The sequence below is a fragment of the Mycteria americana genome, chromosome 3, assembly GCF_035582795.1.
Source record: "Mycteria americana isolate JAX WOST 10 ecotype Jacksonville Zoo and Gardens chromosome 3, USCA_MyAme_1.0, whole genome shotgun sequence".
Lineage (NCBI taxonomy): Eukaryota > Metazoa > Chordata > Aves > Ciconiiformes > Ciconiidae > Mycteria > Mycteria americana.
In genome coordinates, this window is record NC_134367.1 from 82,308,403 (window position 1) to 82,331,378 (window position 22,976).

The 22,976-nt window shown below is 38.4% G+C and overlaps 1 protein-coding gene across 2 annotated transcripts in view; it reads right to left on the bottom strand.

The window, feature by feature from the left end:
* The window catches only part of COG2 (component of oligomeric golgi complex 2), a 34,762-nt gene that overhangs the window by 5,163 nt on the left and 6,623 nt on the right, over nt 1-22,976 (bottom strand). For both annotated transcript variants that reach the window (XM_075495857.1, XM_075495856.1), the window contains 10 exons: nt 20,588-20,767; nt 17,398-17,522; nt 15,894-16,020; nt 11,340-11,479; nt 8,005-8,066; nt 6,585-6,736; nt 5,005-5,205; nt 4,100-4,172; nt 2,757-2,899; nt 327-466 (listed from right to left, as the gene is read on the bottom strand). In XM_075495857.1, the coding sequence (XP_075351972.1) occupies nt 327-466; nt 2,757-2,899; nt 4,100-4,172; nt 5,005-5,205; nt 6,585-6,736; nt 8,005-8,066; nt 11,340-11,479; nt 15,894-16,020; nt 17,398-17,522; nt 20,588-20,767 (1,343 nt within the window). The remainder of the gene's footprint in view (nt 1-326; nt 467-2,756; nt 2,900-4,099; nt 4,173-5,004; nt 5,206-6,584; nt 6,737-8,004; nt 8,067-11,339; nt 11,480-15,893; nt 16,021-17,397; nt 17,523-20,587; nt 20,768-22,976) is intronic.

Sequence of the window (22,976 nt, forward strand, 5' to 3'; positions counted from 1 at the left end):
ACACCACTTCTGAGACAAAATCCAAGTTTTTAGTTCACTCGTGCATTACTAGAGCTAAACAATTTTTCAAATGCCCTATCCACAATGCCACCATTTGCACAAATCTGAGCAGAAGTCAGGTGTCTGGATTCCCTGCCCTGCTTTTCATCTGCTGAATACACAGCACCAGAGTAAATCTGAAGAGATATACCCTGCCAAAAGAGGGGTATACTCTTGTTTTCTTTACAGTTGTGTTAATTGATAGTGTTTTGGTTTTTTCCTGTGCTCGTTCAATGGATGCTGGAAGTTTTAATTAATGCAAAGAATGTTCTGTATGGTTCTCTTACTTCTGCATGCTTTCAGAGAGGGCACCTTCCAACCATTGCTGAATCATGGGCTGCTTCAATATATCTTTGTATTCGTTCTGCAGTCGGTAGAAGGGCTTAAGAGCACTGTCAACATAAGGTGAAGCTTTAGTTGGCACCTCCTGGTAGATGACAGAGAAACAAGGTGGGGAAAAAGAACCAGTAATTTACTTACTGAAAGCATCAGCACCAAGTTATAGCACATACATAAAATGCCAAGCTGTACCTAAGCAAATAGATACATACTCCATTCATGACATATCAATGAAGAGGTCATCATACATAGGAAAGACACCACCACAAAATCATTCAGTAGTGTTATACAATGTGATATAATATAGAACAAGGTTCAAAATGACGAAAGCTTTTTGAGAGATGCCACTTGATTATCAGGGCATGATCGTGAATGCACTTTCTGCTCACACTGATTTCAGAGAAGGCTGAGCAGACTCAGTGTCCACAACAGCCTATTATATCTTTGGTAAAACACCTACTATTTTGTACTATACATCACTAAACTGAAGACGTTGTTACTTCTGTTCTTACGCCATCCTGCTCCCTCAGCATATTTTCCAGAAGAATGCTTTTGGGATAACTAATATCCCCTCACTATCTTCTTCTCAGCTAGTTTTGGTTGCAGAATGCTTCATCTCTCCAGGGATGATCCACACATAGCTTGCATGAACCTCATGCACTGCAAAGCAACAGAACATATCCAGGGTACGCAAAACCCCTGACACCTGAAATACTTCATTAACCTCTTAGAATTCCGAATCTTAGAACTTGGCCAAGCAAAAGAGTCTTTGCACATCCGATTCCTGCAAAGACTATCCTCATGCCAAATTCTGAATTCTGCTGAAAAATCAAAGTATTAGAACATAGTAAAAATAGAGTTGCCAGAACTTAACATGACTGTAATAATGTACCTTCTCTACCCAAGTAGTCTCGCTTCTGTTTATCAGTTCAGACTTCGAACCACATAAAGCCAGTGAGACTGATGGCCAAGAGAGCAATGCAGTCCCATGCATGGAGTACAGAGCTCAAGCTAGCAACTCGACTGAACTGAAGGTGGACAGGTCCTATGTCTTTGTTAGCCCACCATCTGCTTACACATCCCATCGTCAACTGACAGATGATGGCAGTCCACTAAATCACTATTCAGAGTTTGCTTTCAGATAAGTGAGCTAAGCAGTGTAGGGTTGTCGGGTTTTTCACCCTCCTTGGACTTACATACTTTGTTCAACTCTTTCCTTAAGTAAAAATATTATCTGTTAAAGACAGAGCAATCTAGTCACTACATGGATGAATTTATTAGCCTTGAGGTTGTTTCTTCTTTTTAAATACGATTTCTGATTAAGTATGTCCTTAAAACTAAGATAGTGAGAAACCCTAGTAATAAACTGAAGTAATAAACTACTCCCTTAGGAACCATTTCTCTTCCAGCTTACCCTAAATGTTTACCACCCAAAGAAAATTTAATATCCTTGAAAGAAGTATACTTAACAGCTCTGATTTTTTCCATTTAGCCATTGAAAAAGTACAGCATTGCTGGTGGCAGTGCAGTTTCTTCGTGATAGCCAGGAAAGTGCTTTTAATTTTGGTGAGCCAAGGCAACCCTCTCCCCACCCCCAACCAAAAACACCCCACCAACAAGTAGAAGAGAAAACAAGGGGAGAGGGGTGAGTGGGAAAGAACTGTGGCCTTGCCCATTTTGGACTGCCTTCTGTGTTCAAATTAGGCAAGGATGTAGTAGTCTGTGGCTCCTGTTACCCAAATTTTTCTCCATTGCCTGAATGATACCAAGCTAACTACCAACATGACTGTGCAGACAGACTGGCAAAGGCAAGTCACAGTAGTAGAACAAGCCAAGATCAGACAATCAGTTTGGTACCGTATTTCACCATTACTTTTTATTAGTTTCTCAACAAATTACTCTTTCTAGCCATTCTCATCTTGTTCCTTCTGTGCAAGATACTTCTTGAATCAAATCCAAGCAGCTAGCTCACTGGGAAGAAGTTTCTTGACATAGCAGGCAGAAGTGTCATCCTCCCAAAAGAAGCCTGCCACTCAGCAGCACTGCATCTTATGGTATATGCTATGACATGAGGGAAACACATTTATTCTCATTAACCCTTTTTCTTTTGCACATCAACAGTTCTACTCCTTGCCCGTCCTTCTATCTCAGGCCTGTACCCTCATCATTGTTACCCTACCTAAAATTTTGAAAATACCTTTTTTTTTTCCTTTGCAATGAGGTAAACAGTAAATCACTAAATTATCTCAAGGTATTTAATAGGGCTCTTGACTGTCAAGCAGATATGGACAGGCCTGAAGAACTCATAAATGTACTTCCTGGTTAACATTTTCAGCATAGGCCTGAGATTTATTCTTTCATCTGCGACCAGCACTGACCTTATTGGTTCTCCTATATAATCTTGGGACTTCCAGTGCACTCTTCAGGTAAGCAAAGGAGGAGTCACTGAGATCTTGGATAATCCTGTTATTCAAGGTAGGCACGCAGGCTGATAAAGAAGTCTTTGAGTCTTCCAAGGCTCCTATTGAAGTAAAAATGCTAAAGTTTAAACTGAGCTACCCTGCCCTATCGCAACATAAATTATGTGACCGCCCCCCCATCATCCCAATCTCACTTACTACCCTAGATGGCTGCTGGTGCCACATACAGGATGCTTACCAAATAAATACACACCACCCATTTATAGAACATCACCAGTAACATCAACCATACCTCAGCCAGAAAAACAGATGGAGGGAAGGAAAGAAAAAAGGGGTAAAGTAACATTCTCCAGGTTCACAGTTTTTTCAGTATTACCAATGTAGCAAGGAGCTTGAATCAAAAGGCTCTGACCTACCAATTGTGGTTGTGAAATTCTCTCTCACAGTACCTAAATTCCCTATGGAATGACTGGAACATGCTCAACTCAAAGTTGTGATTGACAACAGACCATCTACCAAGTGGGGGATGTGCACAAGCTCCTACCTCTCTTACAGACTCAGATATCTACCAATAATCCTGATTTAGAAATTTAAGTGGAATTCACAGCGCAGAACTTCTGGCTATACTTGAAGACAGGGGCTAGTTCACTCACCCAGCTACATGCCTGGCTTTAATTACTAAATTAAAATCAGACTCCATGTTTCACATAAAGAATGATCAGACAAAAAAACACCAAAACCAAAAACAAAAGGCTAAAATACTTAATTGCTTCTGTCCTCTGAAGTTAAGGTATTTAACTATGAAACTTTGATAACTCTCCTCCTTACATGATTCATCAGGCCAGAGAGAGAAAAATCTTTTTAGAAAAATATTTTAGTTTCAACTGCGTAATGGAAAACCTCTCCTTACTTCTTCCCTATTTCCTTTACAAGTAGGAGTTTAAAGATATGATATGAGACTTATAGTCTAAGGTCCCCCACTTCCTGGAGAAGCATCCTGATTACTGGACAATGACAAGTTACTTAAAAAAAAACAAAAACAAAAAAACAAATCCCCCCAAAACCCGAAGCACTTCAGACTCACCCAATTTTAATCAAACCAGACTCGACATGTCTGTTCAAGATAGTTTCTATTTAACAATTTAAACCTAAAGCAAGCATCATTATGTAATAAAAACATCAGTAGTTTCAGATTTTTCATTGTAAATAATGAAACTGTGTGTAAAAGCTGATTTTGGTTGGTTGGCAGAGGAGATTTGGGAGAAAGGAGAAAGAGACTGAATTCAGCCTCTCAGCTTTACCTGCAATACAAGATACATTCTTGAAGCCAATCATTTCAAGTTTTGGTTTAATCATTTCTAAGATGTCAGGAATCTGCACAAAAAACCCAAAAGAGATACAGTCATGTTATAAACGTATTTTAATTACTTTTCCTACATCCTGTAAGTTTCTAGTGCATCAAAAGACACCTTCAGTCTTTTCTATATTTTTACTGCATTTATGAGAAACCAGTACTAGAAGAATACAATATTCACGGGAATTAAGGCCTACGCACTAAATCCCTTACCCTTACTATTGTCCTCAGAGGAAATAATTTAGAATTAACAAAATATTATCAACCCAGATGTAACTTACAACTTCACAAATTACAGAAATTTCAGCCTTATTGACCAAAAATACACAGAAGTCACCCCTACTGGAAGAAAATTAATACCATACAACTCTTTTCAAGATTCTGCATCATTAGTAAAGTATAATCATGATGATAAAACCTTTTTCAATCTCAAAGACTAAAACCAGTAAACACTTAAAAGAGAACATAATATTAAAGCTGAATATTGCACCACACTCCAAGCTGCAATAGAGATTTTACTAGCAAAGGGAGGACTCTGGCACAGTGATGCTTTGCACCAAAAATGAGCAGAAACAAACTATTTTAGGGGTTAAGTCCAGCAGCTACTGATAAAAAGTTTAAATACCTGAAGTGGTTTCTCTGTAATCTGCCATTCCAAATAAGCACAGAGTAGACCATGTATTTCAGGTGATATTTTCCATATCAGATTACTCCAGTTTTAGCATTCAAGATAAAAAAATAGCTTTATGGTACATTATTTTAAACAATTTAAGGTCCTTAGCAAGATGCCAAACAATATTGGCACATAAATCAATGAAGACTCTTTTGTAAGTAAAAGTCACAAGCACAAACCTGATCCTGGAGTTTGTCCAGATCTGCAGCAACATATACCAACTGAGTACTTGATATAGAAGGCAATGGCTGGCTTTCTGGAGAAGTCCCGTTCCCTTGGTCCTCACTAGGGTTGAGGCTTACAGAAGATTCCTTTCTACCAACTGGCACAGATTTTTTGCTTTCCTTCGTATTCTCACTGGAAATAGGCCTTACAGAAACCTGAAACATCAAACTGAGATGTGAACCCTAGCAATAGTGAAGGCAGTTAGAGTTGGACAAACAGAAGCAGTATATAAAGGATTTGTAAGTTCTCAGCATTAGAATACCACAGCTGTTGGTGCACTAAGGAGTTGGATGATTTGGAGCAAATTTGTCACTATAGTAGAGGGCAGTCCAGTCCTACAGCAATTTTCACCTATGTGGTGTTCAAATGAACTACTACACTGGAGGAATGTGCAAGACCAAAAATTTGATCATTATCTGCTTTGCAGAAACACAGTTTATTTTCATATGCTGGAATACAAAATCATAACCACTCACTGCTGTCAAACAACCCCTTTCTCCCACCTCCTCAAGCCCTCTACTGTCAGGCATGTGCTTCACTCATCTACTCTGTTTTAACTCTGGTACTTATCAGTACTTCTCATGAGCCAATTTAGCTGAGAGAATTGAGTCACTGAGTCTTAAGAAAAGGGTAAAGGGAGATCTTACTGCTGTCTTCAACTACCTAAGGGGCATGTATAGAGAAGATGGAATCAGACTTTTCCTTGAGGTACAGTGACAGAGTAAGAGGCAATGGATATGGAGTGTAGCAAGGGAAATTCTGATCAAATATGAGGAAAAAGTGGTCAGCCATTGCACCAGGGTTCCCAGAGAGGCATGAAGTCGCCATCTTTGGATATACTCAAAATTCAACTTGAAAAGACTCTGCACAACCTTATCTAAGCTGGCCTGTTTTGAGCAGGAATTGGGACCAGATGACCTCCAAAAGTCCCTTTAAATACCAATTATTCTATCATGCTGTCTTTCTATGACACAGGAAACAGGGGGAAATGTGTATGGCTGGGAGCAGGGAGTAGAAGAGCAAAGTACAACCCCTCCTGCTCAGAAACAGGGAATCACTGATGTTGAGTCAGTTGCCCATGAAACTTCCAGTTTTACAGTCAACACTGAGCAACTGATCTGGATTAACTTACCTTGCCCCCCCTTTTTTTTTTTCAGGGTTAGTTTTCACCTGACTCAGTTTCACAACCTCGTTTACTGTATCAACAAGTAAACACTTACACAAACAGAACAAACCCACAAGATTGTGGCTACTTCTTTCAGTGGCAGAGGCAGCCTTAAGCATACATGGAAGTATAGCCTTGGCAACCATCAGACAGTAACACTGCAGCAGCACTGATATTTGTGGTTAATAACATATTTTGCAGTGATACTTTTTATAAAACAAACTCATGAACTGGTTGAAAGTATTCTTGTTAAAGAATGTTAAGTTCAGAAAAAAGGCACTTAAAAAGAGGTCACATACTTTGTTTCAAAAGGTCTCTTATTGATGGACGTACCCAATCACCACAACCATAAGCATGCTGTTGTCTTACCTCACCAATGAACACAGAGTAGCGTGCCAAAATTTGCAGACTAAGTTTCCACAGACGGTGTGCTAATAACGGTAAAAACATTTGATCTGACCAGCACTTCAGAAGACTCATCCAGACCATGTGAGTGGCCAAAAGACAGTATGAGCTGCCAGCTAGAAACAATCAGAAAACAAAGGTCAACTTCCTAAGCACATTTTTAAAAGATGTAACATCAGTGTAACTGCATTACCTGAGACTGTAAAGAAAAAAAGTCTTCCAAAGAGACACAATCACAAAGATAGCAAAGAGGATTTATTAAGCATTGTCTGAAACAAACTCCTAAAATATTAGCTCCTCATTGCTTTAGATTTCAAATTCCACTAAGTCTTGTTGTAGCTGTGCAGGCAAAAGCAACAAATGAGAATTTGTCTGCAACAAAGGCAGGAACAGCTTGGCCAAATAATCCACTTCAGGAGACAACATTTCCAGCATAATTTTTGGCTGACTTATGAAGAAGTTATATTAGACATGCTTGCCAGCCATAACAGTAATACTCCCTTAGCACTAAACTACTGCTCCTGTCAGTTATATCTGAGATTATTGGCTAGAAATATGTATTTAAAACACAGTAGGATTATTCATATTTAAACCAAATACTTTTAAAGCAGTTCATGCACTAACATTTTATAGCATACAATTAGAGAGCTAAGGAATGTGCATGTTCCGGGCAAACGCCTTGAAGTGGTAGGATTTATGCATTTCATCTCCATTAGGACTTTTTTCTTCTTGCTCTCTTCAGAGAGCATGTGTGCATATACACACACACACAGAGGCACACATATTTATGTGGCTCTTAGCTGCCTTCTTCATAAGTATTTACTCTGTTAAATGAAGTAAGTTTTTCTGATTACAATATACTTCTAATGAATATACCAGGTTTTCCCTTCCACTCTAATGCTTCCTGTGCATACCTCCTCAACTGCTCATAAATCAATGTATGTTTTTGGAGCAGACACCAACACTATAAACCATAGCAAGCCTAAATGATGCCAACAGATAGCCATTTTCGCCTCTACATAGCCCTACAACAATTAAGAAAAATATGCCCCAATAACACAGCACAGCCTTTTGGTTGTCACTTAGAGGATGCCTAATGCCAATTTAGTTCCTTCTTGCACTGAGGGGATAGTTATACAAATATGTTAATAGCTGCTGCCAAAAGGGGTGTTTTTAGTAAGTACAGCGATCACTGAACAGTACTCTTATATTGCCTTCTCTATAAAAATGTATTATACTGTTTAATCAGTTCATCAGAAAACAGAAAGCTCATGTGAACCCATGGGATGCATGTTACTAAATACTCAATACACAGTAACCCCTGCTATTTGTACCACTGATTCCTTCACAACAGAGAAATTTTTTTTTTGCAATTAAAGTTTACCTGGTGCTTCCTCTAGTGTATCTGAAAGTGCTTCTTCTAGGGCCCCTGCTACTTCTCTGAATCTGAGAGACAGAAAAGTTTTGAATATTACAATTCAACAATTGCTTAAATTGAAACCTAAACATTTTTTCAATGTTTATTTCAATATTATTTCAATGTGCTATCAATGCACATACACAGATTTTAAACGTGGGGTTATTTTTGCCCAACATAAATTGGGATATAAACCAGACCAACATTCAAACATTTGAAAGAGAACCTTTGACATTTTACAGGTGGACATGAAGCTTATACTTTGAGAAATTATTAAAGTCATTGCTGCAAACATTATCAAAATGATAGCTCACAGAGTGTCAAGTCTTCAGCTTTTTTGAGGTCTGAAGTTTTTGTTTTGTCACTGTTTTTAAACTAAAAGTGAACACATTGTCTCATAATTGCTTTAGCTGACCTTCAGGTATGTCATGTGACACTAGAACCTCCAGCTTTCTACATGTTTGTTAATGAACAGTGGCATAAGGTTCTGCAAACAATTCTGTACCTGATAAAAATCAATAGTTCCTCACAGGACGGCCTGACTCCCTTTTTTAAAAAATTCACCCTTCAAAAAAGTAAAAAAAATCCTAGCTCCCCAATTTTTTAGGTATAACAGCAAAGCTAATATTAAAACCTTTGATACTTTTCCATATTTAAAGCATATTTGATAAACAACATAGCATTTCCCTCATCTAAAAATTGTCAAGCAAGAGCTGCTTGACAGCTCTTTTGTTAAAGAAGAAAATTCTTCTTTAACCAGGTTTTCCCTCTAAATGCTGAAACAAAGCTATCATTTTAAGCTACCCTACAAAAAGTTCCGTTGTCATTGCTTTCCCCTTTCTTGCTTTTATGTGCATCATAGTAACTCTGTATGCCTTTCTATCAAACTTACTAATTACGAACCTGTAGGGCTCCTCTCAAAGCCTCTTAACTGTCATTTCCAGATCAGAACAGGGGCCCACGTAGCTTTTCTGGTTCAAACTCCTAATGGTCTAGATGTGTGTTTAGCAACTAAACATATTTTAGAAATATTTGTGAAATTGGCTTCAAAATGTCATTCCTGCCTATGCACCACTTCCACTGACAGAGCAGTGTCTTTAAGTTTTATGGTGAAAATCATTAGAGAATGGAATCAGATTTTTAACAGTGACATAATTTTTCCTGAATGTTTCTTACATAGGAAAAAAATATTTCCCCAATGTGGGGTTCACTACAGTTACACAATCAGTTGTACTGACATAATTGAAGGAATGGCAAGGGAAGGAGTTACTGGGGCAGTTTGTGCCAGCACTACTACAGAAGAAATGCCTGTACATCCACCTGTTCCTCAAAGGATCGTTTGTAAAGGCTTTAGTGAGGGCTGATTGTTCTGGGTAATTTCAGTAATTGAAAAAAGAAAAAAACCCAACAATCTTAACTATAAATGCCATAGTGTGAGATAATACTTCAGTAAAAATCCTGTATGGCTTAAGGATATTAACATACATCAAAGAAAAAGCTTCCCTGATACGTATAACGAGTATATTGCATTGTTTTCACAGTTGTGCACTAAAGAATTCATGGGCATTTCCGAAAGTTATCAGGTTATTCCAATACATAGGAATAATATGGTGAAAGATGAACCAGCTGCTGTTATCCAACCATTTATCGAAATAGTGCACTATTTAGATTTACAGTAATCTTGGATTAAAGGAAGATGATTTAAGTTTTTTTTAACCAGTCAGAGCTCAAAATACCTAATGGGAAAGAACATTTTTGAACAGAAAGAATATGCTGAAGCTCCATTTCAATTTTATGAACAAGAGTATCAAAGTTTGATCAAGTGGTCACTTATCAGAAAAGTTGCACATTCAAACAAAAGGGACAGACTCGCAGACCTATTAATGATATACATCTGTTAAAAGGTTCATAATAGCTACGGTTCCACGGACCCTTTTAGTCTGCGTACTCAGCACTGCTACTATAGTGAGTATACTCCTGCCCTTTCCCTTGGGTCAGCATGAATATTTGTACAGTTAAGTGGTTTGGAGAAATTAATTGGAATTGAACATCAGCCTTTTTTTGCCCAGGGTAACAGAGCCTCATATGAGTTCACTACACAGCTGCAGGACAGATGTGCAAGCAAAAAACCAAACCAGGATGTCAGAGGCTGGGGCTACCATTTTACAAAACACAGTGAACCACCAAAACACTAAGACCCTGCTCCCAGCCCCATGCTCCTGTCACTTATATCAGCTCCAGTACTCATAAGATGCCTGCATGGAATTTTTCAGCAGCAATGTAGATTTCTCCTGGATTAAAGAAACTGTATAAATGTGGCTATCGTTGTACTGTTACTGCCAGTTATAGAATCATACAATAAAAAAGGCCACTAAAGTGATCCAGGTTAAAAATAAGCATCAATTTCTCTCCCCTCTCTTTTGGAAATTCTACCCTTTTTTTTTTTTTTTTTTTTTTTAAGAGACTCTCAGAAGGTTTTGGACCAAGAGAGGTCATAGCAGACTTCATCAACAGTTCTCTTTCTTGCCTGGAGGCTTGCTACCCAGCCCTAAAATCAGATGTGTAGACTACACTTTCTAAAAATATGGTTTTACATTCTATTTTGTTCCTTTCATTAAAATTCTAGCATTACTAGAATTAAAACACGGCTTTCCTGGGTGTCTCTGCTCTCTTCTAGCTGCAAGATCTGTAAAAGGTAATACTACAGGTACATCAGACCTGCTGGAAAAGTAAGCTAAAATTATTACTTAGCTCCTCAGGAAAAGGGAATAGTAGGGCAATCTTTGGGAAGGCAATGCTACGGGACCCAGCACTTTACAGAGTACATCCTGTGAGACAAAAAGGACATCAGAAACATGGCTAGATGCAAGCTGCAAGTTGTCAAGTCCTTTAATTATATATTTCTAAGAAGAACGACTTCCCTCATAGTAAGTATTCCTCTGGATCTGCACAAGTAGCATCCTTCAACATACAGTTTAGTTCCAGGGACATAGAGAAAAAGAATTTGAAACAAGATTTCACGACTTATCTAGATCTGTTCCTGAAAGTCTTATGAGTAGTATATCAAATTCAGTGTAACAACAACATAGTACATATTGAAGAGTAGCCAGCTGTGATTTTGCTAAATTGTTGAAAGATACATAAAACAGTTACTTGACTTAGTAATTAAATTCTTAGTTTGACTTCTACTATGATTTGTTGACAAATGAAACTCTTAACAATGAGGAGATCTGACCCTAAGCCAGATCATCTTGCTGGGACTGAACTCTACTTAAAGAGTGAACAAAAAAATGCATACTAACCTTATTTGAAAATATACAGGCAAATTCCATTTGTTGTTAAAGCTGTGGTAAGAGGGATGAGACCTTAACCGTTTCACGCTGGCCTGGGAGCCACATTGTCGTTCAAATTTCCTTACAAAATCCATACTAGTAGTGTACTTCTGCAGAAAGAGAATGAGCATTCTGATCACGCACAGGGTCCCGGCAAACAAGGAAAGCCACCACCCATTCAGCAGAACTCTTGTATCACACTACAGTTACGCCTGAGGTTCAGAATCGACTGACACTGCCCCCATCACCAATCATAAAAGGCTAAAATTCTGGATTGCAGTGAAAGTAAAACCAATTAACTAGTAGGTGTTATTCTATGATAAGAAAAGCTAGTGCAGGACACTTCTAAAAAGCATAAAATTGTCCAAGTACCCTGAACAAGCGGAACTGATCAGAGATGCATCAGTATTTTTGAGCTGAATCACTGGGGTGGAACAACAGCGCTGCACAGTACTAAGAACAGTCAGTCGCAGGAGATAAAGGGATACAACAAATAGAAACAATCAGGAACAAAACCCTGGAGTACACATAACCAAACACACATGAGAATGAAAGCACAATATTTTTTCTGTTACATAGGACCTGTATTATAGGAATTTCTAGAGCTGTTTCCCTAAAAAGAACTTTAAACAATTTCAGATAAACTAACTTCATCCAGTTGTATACTTCTAATAAGATGTTTACAAATAGTATTAAGTCAGTTGCAAGCAAAGAAAAATTACATTACTCCTCACTTAAGCCCACTTTGGGCTTACTCTTGACAGTAACTTATTAACAACCTGAAAATAAATGAAATAATAAATTAAATCATACACAAAGCAGAATGCCAAACACTTGCGCGAAAACCAGAAGCAAAATAGTGCATAAAAATGTTATTTCACACAAAACAGACCGTGCTAACAGAACACAAAGGTTATGTAAATCAATGTAAAGGCAAAATACAGCTACAGTTAAAATCTACATCTCTGCAATGAAAAACAGTTTGGCTTATGTGCAAGTTTCTTCTGTAAAAAAAAAAATAGAAAACATCCATAAAAGCTATCATACATGCTCCTTAATCCACTGCTGAATTAATGAAATAAGCCTGACTGAATCTCTCAGTGCTTCTGACTTCACTGCAGTAAGAGCAGCAGCAGGGCTGTAGCAGCAAGGCTTTTACCACAAACCAGAGCACTACACGAGTGATGTGATTTTGCCTCTTATGAAGCAGTAAAACATTCGCAGGAGAAGCCCCTGAGTTGCTGCTTACAGGTTCTGCTCTCAGAAACTCTCCTGCAACCACAGGATACGCACTGACATGGGCATGCTTTTGTGTTGTGTATCTCAGTAAGTCCATAACTTCCTGTTAAAAGTATAATTACAGCATATTTTTCTTGTGACATGGCAGTTTCAGTGTGTCAAGATGGTGTTCTGGAAATTGCACACAAAACCTTTTAGGTAACTACTTTTTTCCCAACGTGGCTGTATCTATAACACAATGGAACCGTAAAAGCTATGGGAGTTAAGTCCAGAATGAATGATAGATTAGTCCTCTTTCAGGCCTCCTTTCTTAGATAATAAACCCAGTACTGTAAAAAGGCAAACAAGCCTGAGTACTGTGTCCTGCTCTGGAGCCCTCAGCACAGGAAGAACACAAACCTGCTGGAGCAGGTCCAGAGGAGGGCCGCAAAAATGATCAGAGGGATGGAACACCTCTCCTATAAGGAAAGGCTGAGAGAGTTGGGGTTGTTCAGCCTGGAGAAGAGAAGGCTCTGGGGAGACCTTATTGCGGCCTTTCAATACTTAAGTATTGAAAGGGGGCTTATAAGAAAAATGAAATGGGGAAATTTATAAGAAATGGGGAAATTTATAAGAAAAATGAATGAAAGGGGGCTTATAAGAAAAATGGGGACAAACTTTTTAGTAGGGCCTGTTGCGATAGGACAAGGGGTCATGGTTTTAAACTAAAAGAGGGTAGATTCAGACTAGGTATAAGGAAGAAATTTTTTACAATGAAGGTGGTGAAACACTGGAATGTGTTGCCCAAAGAGGTGGTAGATGCCCCATCCCTGGAAACATTCAAGGTCAAGTTAGACAAGGCTCTGAGCAACCTGATCTACTTAAAAATGTCCCTGCTTATTCCAGGGGGGTTGGACTAAATGACCTTTAAAGGTCCCTTCCAACCCAAACCATTCTATGATTCTAAGCTGTTAATGCTCTGCTACCTTAAGTATTAGTCAGAGATATAAACCAAACACTCTGAAAAGACCTATCACTTTCAAAATAGAATACAACTCAGGAGACATTTATCTAGTTACCAATAACATTATATCCAAGAAGGGAACTAACTGAAAAATTGGTTCCCATTTCAGCTTCTAGGATTGGATTGTTGACTGCACAAAGTTATATAAGAGAAGCTAAAGTGGGAAACAAAATGGAGCTATTTTCAAACACAGGAATCTAAACTTAACAGTCTCGAATGTTTAGGGATAAAAGTATTCTTTTAAAACGCCTGTAAATCTACAAATCTGACTCAGAAATAAGGGCACAACAACCTGAAACAATTTTTAAAAACACTTTGCACAATAGTTATTTTAACTACATACTTAACGCTGCCAGTCTGATTTTTACAGGATTTAAAAAAATATATTTTTCCATTCCCCCCTCTACATCTAGAAACCTCCTAACAGATAATACTGTATATTCCAAATTTTCAGCATTAAACCTATACATATATACATATGCAAACAAATCTGGAGAAAAAGACTTTTCTGCATTTCTATTAACCTAGAAAACAGAGCTAAAAGATTACTGTCTAAAATCTGTGTTGCATTACTCGTATTATCAGCAGTGCAGAAACAATTTTAAAGTGTCCCCCCCTTAATTCAGCAGTACTCCTATTAGTCTTTAGATAGACATAATAGCATTTTTACACTTGGCATTTCAACTTTTTATTGATTTTTAGATAAAATATTTTAATGATTTAGACTTTGAGTCACTTAAGTAGTCAAAAGCAGTCTGGAAAGTACTTTAGACTTACTACATGATTTACTTGAAAGTCATGGGGCATATTGGATTTTTATGGTTTTGGTTTTTTAAATAAACACAATGGTACTATCAGTCAATATTGGCTTAATATAAGATGACAGCCTTTTAACAATAATTCATTTAAAACAGCAAACCCAGCTCTTCTGAAGAAAAAATACATTATTGTGTAAACCAAGCAACACAGATGACAAAAGCCCAGCATGGCTCACAATTTGCCGTATGCAGGGCATTAGGTGAAAGCTTTAAGAGTGACTGAAATTTTACGGGAAACTGAGAAGTATTCTCACAGGGGAGGGGGAACACCCTATAGTGTCATTTGCATGGCATTACAACTTTCTCCAACATCTATTTCATTTGCTTCTTATTCGGAGCCAGCCCTGCAAACATTCACTGTCATGCCTGCCTGCCTTCAATTATTCAACGTATTCGTATGAAAGAGATCTTAAGTTCCAAGAAATACGTAAGTATTTAGTAAAAGCAGTTTTGCATGAACACAAAAAGAATCATTTGCCTTATAAACCTCCACCAGTAATCCAACATTTCCCTAAGTCATTTGTCCTGATCACCTACTACGCTTTCCTTCAGACAATTTATCACTGCCTGCCATTTCCATCTGGAAAATAAAAGGTTTCACGCTAATCATAAGTCAAGCTGCAAGGAAAAAAAATCCAAATATTTCAGCAATCATGGTTAAATACAGACAGACAGGACATGAGCTTTCTGCTTTTCTTCATATTTTCTACTTGTGACATACTAGTAAATGTCATACAGAGCCAATCTTCATACTAGACCAAGAAATCTGTTTCAACATTAGTAAAAGATGATCTTTTAGAGGCAGAGCAGCACTGACAATGATGAAAATGTAAGAGTGACAAGTACTTTAAATTCATGTTATAATGTAAGCTTGATTCATAATTGTTTGCGATACCAGAGAAAATACTGCTTTTATGTTCTAAAACGTATCACACTGCCTCCAAGTATTTTTGGTTCTTTTAGTTGACTTGTGTTTCTCATCACAACATAATCTGCAGTACTGAAAAAGAGCAGAAGCTAAAACAAGCAAATGAAACAAAGACTTTTTTTTAACCTTCCCATAGTACAAGGCAAGCTGTAACCCAGGTATTTAATTAACATTACAGCCCTTCCTATACAGAAGTCCCAGTCTTGGGTGAACACTGGAGTCATCCGCTCCTGCCTTCATTTATGTTGCAACTCTACAACTAAGAAAGAACATCTATTCCTAAAACAAATACTAAGCCCAAATTCCCATGACTAAATGGCTTCCAATAACTTCTGTGTGAGCTTTCCTGACAAACTTGAGGGGAGAATTAATTACTGTGAAAATTAAATCAAGTGATTTGAGATAACCTCCTCTTCCAAGCCATGCAACAACATCAATTTACACAAAAGCAGCCGGGAGAAAGCTAGAGAACATGACTCATTCAATTCTTGTGTGTGTCAAAGGAATCACAAATGGAAAAAATTAAAATTAATTACCTCATGAAACACATCTGGGTTTCCAGGGTTAAACAGGGATGGCAATTTCTCTTCTAAACCGTGTACTATTTCTGGCCACACTGAATTCACTAAGAAATCATATCCAGGAACAATATCTGCTTTTTCACTGAAATAAAATTACAATTATTCCATGGTTATATTTTACCACCAGGCTTCTGTTTGGAGGTAGGGATAACTAAGACAACATGCACTGCATTAGACAAATGCAATTAAGTTTTTTTACGTAGGTATGCTGATTTCCTTAAACTATTCTTCCTTCCAGGTTTCATATCTGATCCCACAGACTCATCAAATGCAAGGTATTTTTTGTAACTCTGAAAGTGTTTTAAAATTTTACTAGTTATATATTTTGCAAGTTTGCTCTGGAAAATGAGCACATTTCAGCTGAGAACTCCTATTCTTACTTGTATATTTCAAGTTTTAACAGCTCCAAACTTCAAAGAGGTACCAAGTAGGAGTAATGCGACTAACGCAATGGAAAGAAGCAGAACTTTCTCATAATTGTTCCAAGCTGTATTTATACATGATATTGTGCTTCGAAGCAAAAGATTAAAAGCTACCTTGATTATGAAAATTTACAAATTGAGAGCAGAAGAGATAGAAGCACTTAATTCCAGTTCAGTACACCACAGTACAAAGCAGAAACATTCCATTATTAAGAAGAAAGATTAAAACTTGCTGAGGAATTAAAAGAATGGAAATGTTAGTAAAACTTAGGAGTCATAAAAAGCTCAACAATGGATGACTAATTAGAAAAGTAATTCTGCAGTCCCTAGGGGCTACATCCATAGTTCTGCTAATTACAGCAGCCTACTATATTAACCAGCCTGCAAACAGATGAATAAATGGATACAATTCAGTAGACCTGAATTATTTAAACTTCAAACCAGGCAATTTAATTGCATAAGGAATTAAGCACTTTTGGAGAAGACAGTGGAAGCACTACACAAATCAATTAAACCTGTAGTTCCAGCACATGCAATAAATCAGTCAAACCTCTGGGGATCATCCCCACTTTTCTGATGTAACTAACAATCCAATAACTTTTGAACTTATATTTTTTATTAGCTTTATTATGCCCTTCTCCATGGATGAAGTATACAATCATGTTTCATGGATTAAAAAAACCAAGGTATCTTGTTGGTTTTGATATATACAACACAATACTCACAATCATAATACATAATACAAAATCATAAATACAATAATCATATTGTATTATGAACAGTACTCAATTCTACTACTGAAATACAGGATTCTCCTTCCCTCTTCTGAAGGTCTAGGCTGCAGCACCAAGAAAGTTTTTTCATTGTTTTGTTTTGAAAAAACACAGACATGAGAGAGAAACCAAACTTGACTATGAATCTTCAGGAAAGGCCAAATAAGTCACTTGCACATGGAAACTAATTATGCACAACATTTCAGAAGTATATGATACTTGCTGTAACTTCAGTGCAACCAAAAGAAATCCCAAGATATTTACCTTGAAATAGCTCCCCCTGTTACTTCACGCAAGAGACGGCAATGATGAGGAACAAACTCCAATAGTTTATTGTACATAGCCTGAAGGCCATTAGGATGAGACTGAACGTACTGTTCCACAATCACCTGCCAGGAAGAGTTCAATGTTAAATGTCAAAAGTGAATATGAAATACCATAATGCAAGTCTCACAGTCTACTCACTCAAATCTCCTAACACTATAACCCCAAATATTGGGATATTCAGTATATTACTTTTTTATATTATAGTTTCCAAGTATAACTTGCCAGCTTGAATTATTACTTCCTTTAATGCAGCACTCTAACTGGCAAGATTGGCCACAAGAATGGGAATGAGCTCCTTGCTTTTAAATGTTAGCCACTGTGTCTGGCTCCCCACCCACTGCACACATCACTGTCCCCTGAAGCAGTCTGTGAAGTTAAATGGGTGACTGGCAAAAGCTAATCAAACCTCAGAATAAAGTAAAAAATTTCTTCTATTAGAGCTTGTAGGTCCAATCCCAAATGCAGGTAAGCCAATAACCAAGAATCTTCTGTGACAATGCTAAGCCTTTAACACAGCTAGCAAAGCAGTTTGTCAGGACAGTACCTCACATCCAGTGAAAAGGGACAATCTCTGCCATAAAGAGAAGGCAGACAGTAGTTGGACAATACAGGAAAAGAACAATAGCTTATATTTCTTGGTATTCTTCCACCTGTCTGAATACTTTTGCCTCTTGCTACATAAACAAGCAGAACAGTCAGAAGTGGGGAAAGAGTAGATACTGAGAAAATCGAGAGGGGAAGACAACCTGTCCCCCACTGTAGCAGTTGCTATAGCATTAGCATAAGTGCTATAGCATTAGCAAGCACCCAAAGGAAGTTTGTCCTTATGGGAGAGGTCACCACCATTTGACTCCGTCTCCCATCCAAAAGCCAGGAGCTGGCTTTGCTTTGTAAATCTGTATGCATACAAAGTAAAACCGGAATAATTTAAAATGCTTCCTTTCCAACAGCAAAGAAACATCCTACTGACAATGACACACAGCTCAGGTGTTATCAGACATACTATTCTTTCACAGGGAAGGGAAGGGAAAGGTAACAATTCCATATCTTGGCTGCTGAGGACATTACTGAGTGAAAAAAAGGTAACTACTTTTCTGTATCATGATTTAGAAGAACAATTCCTTCAGCAAAAGTTATATGGATTAACTCTTCATTTGCCTCAGTTGGGAACACTGTGGCAAATGGCCACCAAATGAAAAAAAGGAAGCAAATACCTTAAGGTCACTTCTGCATTTATGTTCAGAAAGGCACATCAGTGTAAGAAAAAGCAACTGTACTATTGAGTACAGAAACATATTCAACACTTTTAGAAACAATGTTCACATTGCTTTTATGTGTCTTAATAAAAACGTTAACTCTATACTATAAGTGGTCTCATTTTTTTTGTAAAATACCAGTAGAGAACAAACTTTTAAATACCTTGAAAGCAGAAAAGAGTACCTCACATTATAACATTCTTCTCATAGTTTACTGAGCAAAGAGAATGTTATTAAATATCTCAATTTAAAGAGTAATGACAGTAAAAGAAAATCTTGACAGCAAAAGGAAAGATACATTAACAGCATAACTTGGGACTCAAAGCCACTGAAACATGCTATGTATTACAGAGGCAACGATGAGGGGAAGATCTGTTCTGCTTTCTATTAACATGCATGAATTCAAGCAAGTGTATATTTGCAATCAGCAAGGCAGCTCTTGTACTTTATAGTTTTTCCTCCCCACAGGAGCAGGAAAATTAATACTGCTGAAAGATTCATAATGCTAGTTTTAGAACAACTTTATAGCCCTGGCACTGGCACAGTTTAACTTCTTCTTTAAGGACAGTGAATTTAATGCATTTATGAAATACTCTGACAATCTAGTGGAAGCCAGGGAAATTCCTGCAACAGGACAGTCAGTTAGCACTAGTAATTACATTCTAAAAGGGCACTTACTCAGATCTCAGTAGGGAACAAATCTCCTCTGAAATAAGATGGAATTGTTACCTGACCTGGACATAATTCCCAACACACTGATGCAAAGGGTCAAAAGAAGTCTTGGTATTATAGCAACATCACTTCAGCACAAACTTGATTTATCAAGTCATTTCAAGACAGCAGACTATCAAATATCTTAAAATAAATTTTTAGATTTTTACTTGAAGCTTGAAACTAGAGTTACATAATATAATTGTAGGCCCTTAAAAATGTTTTCAGTGGCAACTGCAGGTGTGCTGACATACAAGAAAAACTGAGCACAACTGACTGACTTGCTGACTGTTAACACTACTGTGGCAGGTTACTGTCTGAACTTGGTTTTGGAGTAATTACATTATCATCAACCACAACAAAAAGAAAAAAAGTAGTGTAGACTAGTCACCAACTGTTCAGGCCAGAAGAAGTGGTAAGAACAAACAGCGCTACAACAAGGTGAAGAGCCATTTTACAGGTAGCAGCAAAAGTTGCACAGTCAAGAGAATTAGCAGAAAGTCCCCTAATTTCAGAAAATTCAATCTGTACTATGTGATTGGTCCAACTTGGTATTGTAAACTGATGGCGTACTAAAATCAGTTTCTCATGAATTGAGAAACTGGCCATCTGACACAGTTTTCCCACCAGACAACAGAAAATGCTTCCCAAACAAACGCTTGTTCCTGCTCCTGCTATGTCCTGGTACAACTGGGAACTGCAGAAACTGCTTCTTCATACAATGGGAAGAAAAGGACATCGCACTAAGAACTATTTTTGCTGCATTTGCCTGCTACTGAGCCAGCCATGAAGAAATGCAAACCCCACAGCTGATCCAATTCCCACAGATGCACCCTGGTCCACAAAAAACTGGATTTTAGTCCAGTCATATGCTTGGTTTAAGGTTTGTTTTTTGGATTCCTCACCCCAAGAAAAATGTAGGTTAGAAAAAGAATCCCAACTGGATATAACCTGAAATTGGTGACAGGCAGATAGAGAATTCCTCCCCCCTTTTTTCTTAAGTAGCAACAACAAACAAATTGACATTGTGTTGGGGCTCAGTTCTCCTGCTCTCTTCACAAAGGCATTTTGAAGCTGCTAACGAAAGCTGGAAGTTAACAGGAAAAATAAGCATCTTTGCAAATTAATTCATTGTCTTAGGATTCTTGATTTTACCTTACCTCATCTATATAAGGTTTTACAAGCACTTGACCAACTAATGCCTCTGCGTCTCGTGTTTTGTCAATTGTTGCATAAGTGCGAAGACAGTGACGTATTATGTCAACATTTGAAGTCTGAAGGCCTTCCAAGAGCAGCCCTTCCAGAGACTGCTGCAACATAGCTGTTATTCCAGCTATACGCTATGAAGAGAAACAAAATATAGTAATAAAAAACCAAAAGCAAAGCCTTGCCATCATTGATGAAGTAAATTCTTCCAGAAATACCTAATTCAGCTTTCCATTTTCATTTGAAAGGTGCACAAGTTTTGATAACTGTCAGCATTAAATGAACATTAACACAAGCTTAATGGGTTACTGATGCTACTGAACACAGTATTTATTATAATAGGGTTAAAAGGCAATTATTTTCCTCTATATGTTTTAAGTTATGCGGTAACTTCTCTAATGTCCCCTTTATCCTAAAGAAATAGGTCAATAATTGTTCCTTGTTCAACTGAACCACTATATGTGTGTGCTGGTTTTGGCTGGGATAGGCTCTGAAGGGATTGTGGCCCAAGGATAAGTCCACGCTGGAGAAAGTACACCTCGAAGCATCTGTAGCTGTGGGTAAGTCCATGCTGCAGCAGGTACACTGCAAGCATCAGTGACTGTGCATGAGGTCATGCTGGAGCACCTCAAAGCGTGTGGCCATGGGTAAGCCCATGACAGAGCAGGCTTACTTCAGAAGGGACTGCAGATGTGGGTAAGGCCATGCTGGAGCAGGTATATCTCTGAAGGCATGGTGGCCCGTGAAGAAGGCCGTGCTGGACCAGGTGCACCTCAAAGCAACTGTGGCTGTGGATAAGTCTATGCCACAGCAGGTATATCCCTGGAGAGACTCTGGCTCATAGATAAGGCTCCACTTGGAGCAGGTATGCCCCTAAGGGACTGCAGTCTGTGGATAAATCCAAGGCAGAGCAGGGGCAAGGGGAGGAGTTCATTGCAATGTTAAACCCGATGGTCTGGTTCAAAGGGACCAGGGGTGGAGATTGTAATGGAAATACCTTTAAATTGTTGTAATCTGGGATTTGAGTTGCATTTTATGGGAATTACTATAGCAGGAACCCCTTGTTGCTAGCCAGGCTGGGAGCAAGGGGAGGAGTTCATTGCAATGTTGAACCCTACAACCTGGCTCAAAGGGACCAGGGGTGGAGATTGTAATGGATATACCTTTAATTGTTGTAACCCATGATCTGAATTGCATGTTATGGGAATTACTATAGCTGGAACCACCTGAACCAGTGGAGGACAAGCCCAACAAGAAGCAGTGCAAGTGCAGCAGTGACCTGACCTGAGCTGGCTTTGGTGCCCAATAACTCCAAGCAACACACCACCTCTCCTGTCCTGAGTGACCACCATAACAGCTGGAGCCCAAAGTCATGGCCTAAATGAACTCAGTGGACATTCTGTAGACATTTATGGACATTTTACAGACATTTCACAGGGGTGGTCCATAGACTGTGCATTATATCAAAGGATGGCAAAGGTGGTATTTCATCCCTGGAGGTATTTAAAGGACGGTTGGATGAGGTGCTTAGGGACATGGTGTAGTGGTGGTCTTGGTAGTGTTAGGTTTACGGTTGGACTCGATGATCTTAAAGGTCTTTTCCAACCTATACGATTCTGTGATTCTGTGGTGGTGGGTAATGAGAATGTATTGGATAGTGTGAGACCTGAGCATGACATAAATGGTATGGAATAAGGGGTGGAGAATGTGCTGGTTTTGCCTGGGATAGAATTAATTTTCTTTAGAGTAGCTAGTATGGGCTATGTTTTGGGTTTGTGCTGAAAACAGTGGTGATAATACAGAGGTGTTTTAGTTGTTGCCAAGTAGTGCTTATACTAAATCAAGGACTTTTCAGCTTCCCACGCTCTGCCAGGTGCACAAGAAGTTGGGAGGGGACACAGCTGGGACAGCTGACCCCAACTGACCAAAGGGCTATTCCATACCATATGACATCATGTTCAGCATATAAAGCTGGGGAAGAAGAAGGAAGGAGGGGATGTTCAGAGAGATGGCGCTTGTCTTCCCAAGTAACTGTTACACGTGATGAAGCCCTATTTTCCTGGAGATGGCTGAACACCTGCCTGCTGATGGGAAGGAGTGAATTAATTCCTTGTTTTGCTTTGCTTGTGTGCGTGGCTTTTGCTTTAGCTATTAAACTGTCTTTATTTCAACCCACGAGTTTCTTCACTTTTACTCTTCTGATTCTCTCCCCCATCCCACCAGGAGGGAGTGAGCGAGTGGCTGCATGGTGCTTAGTTGACAGCTCAAGTTAAACCACGACAGTGTGGTAATACACAAAAGCTTTACAGTAAGTCACCAGGGCTAACAACTGTGGCATTTACC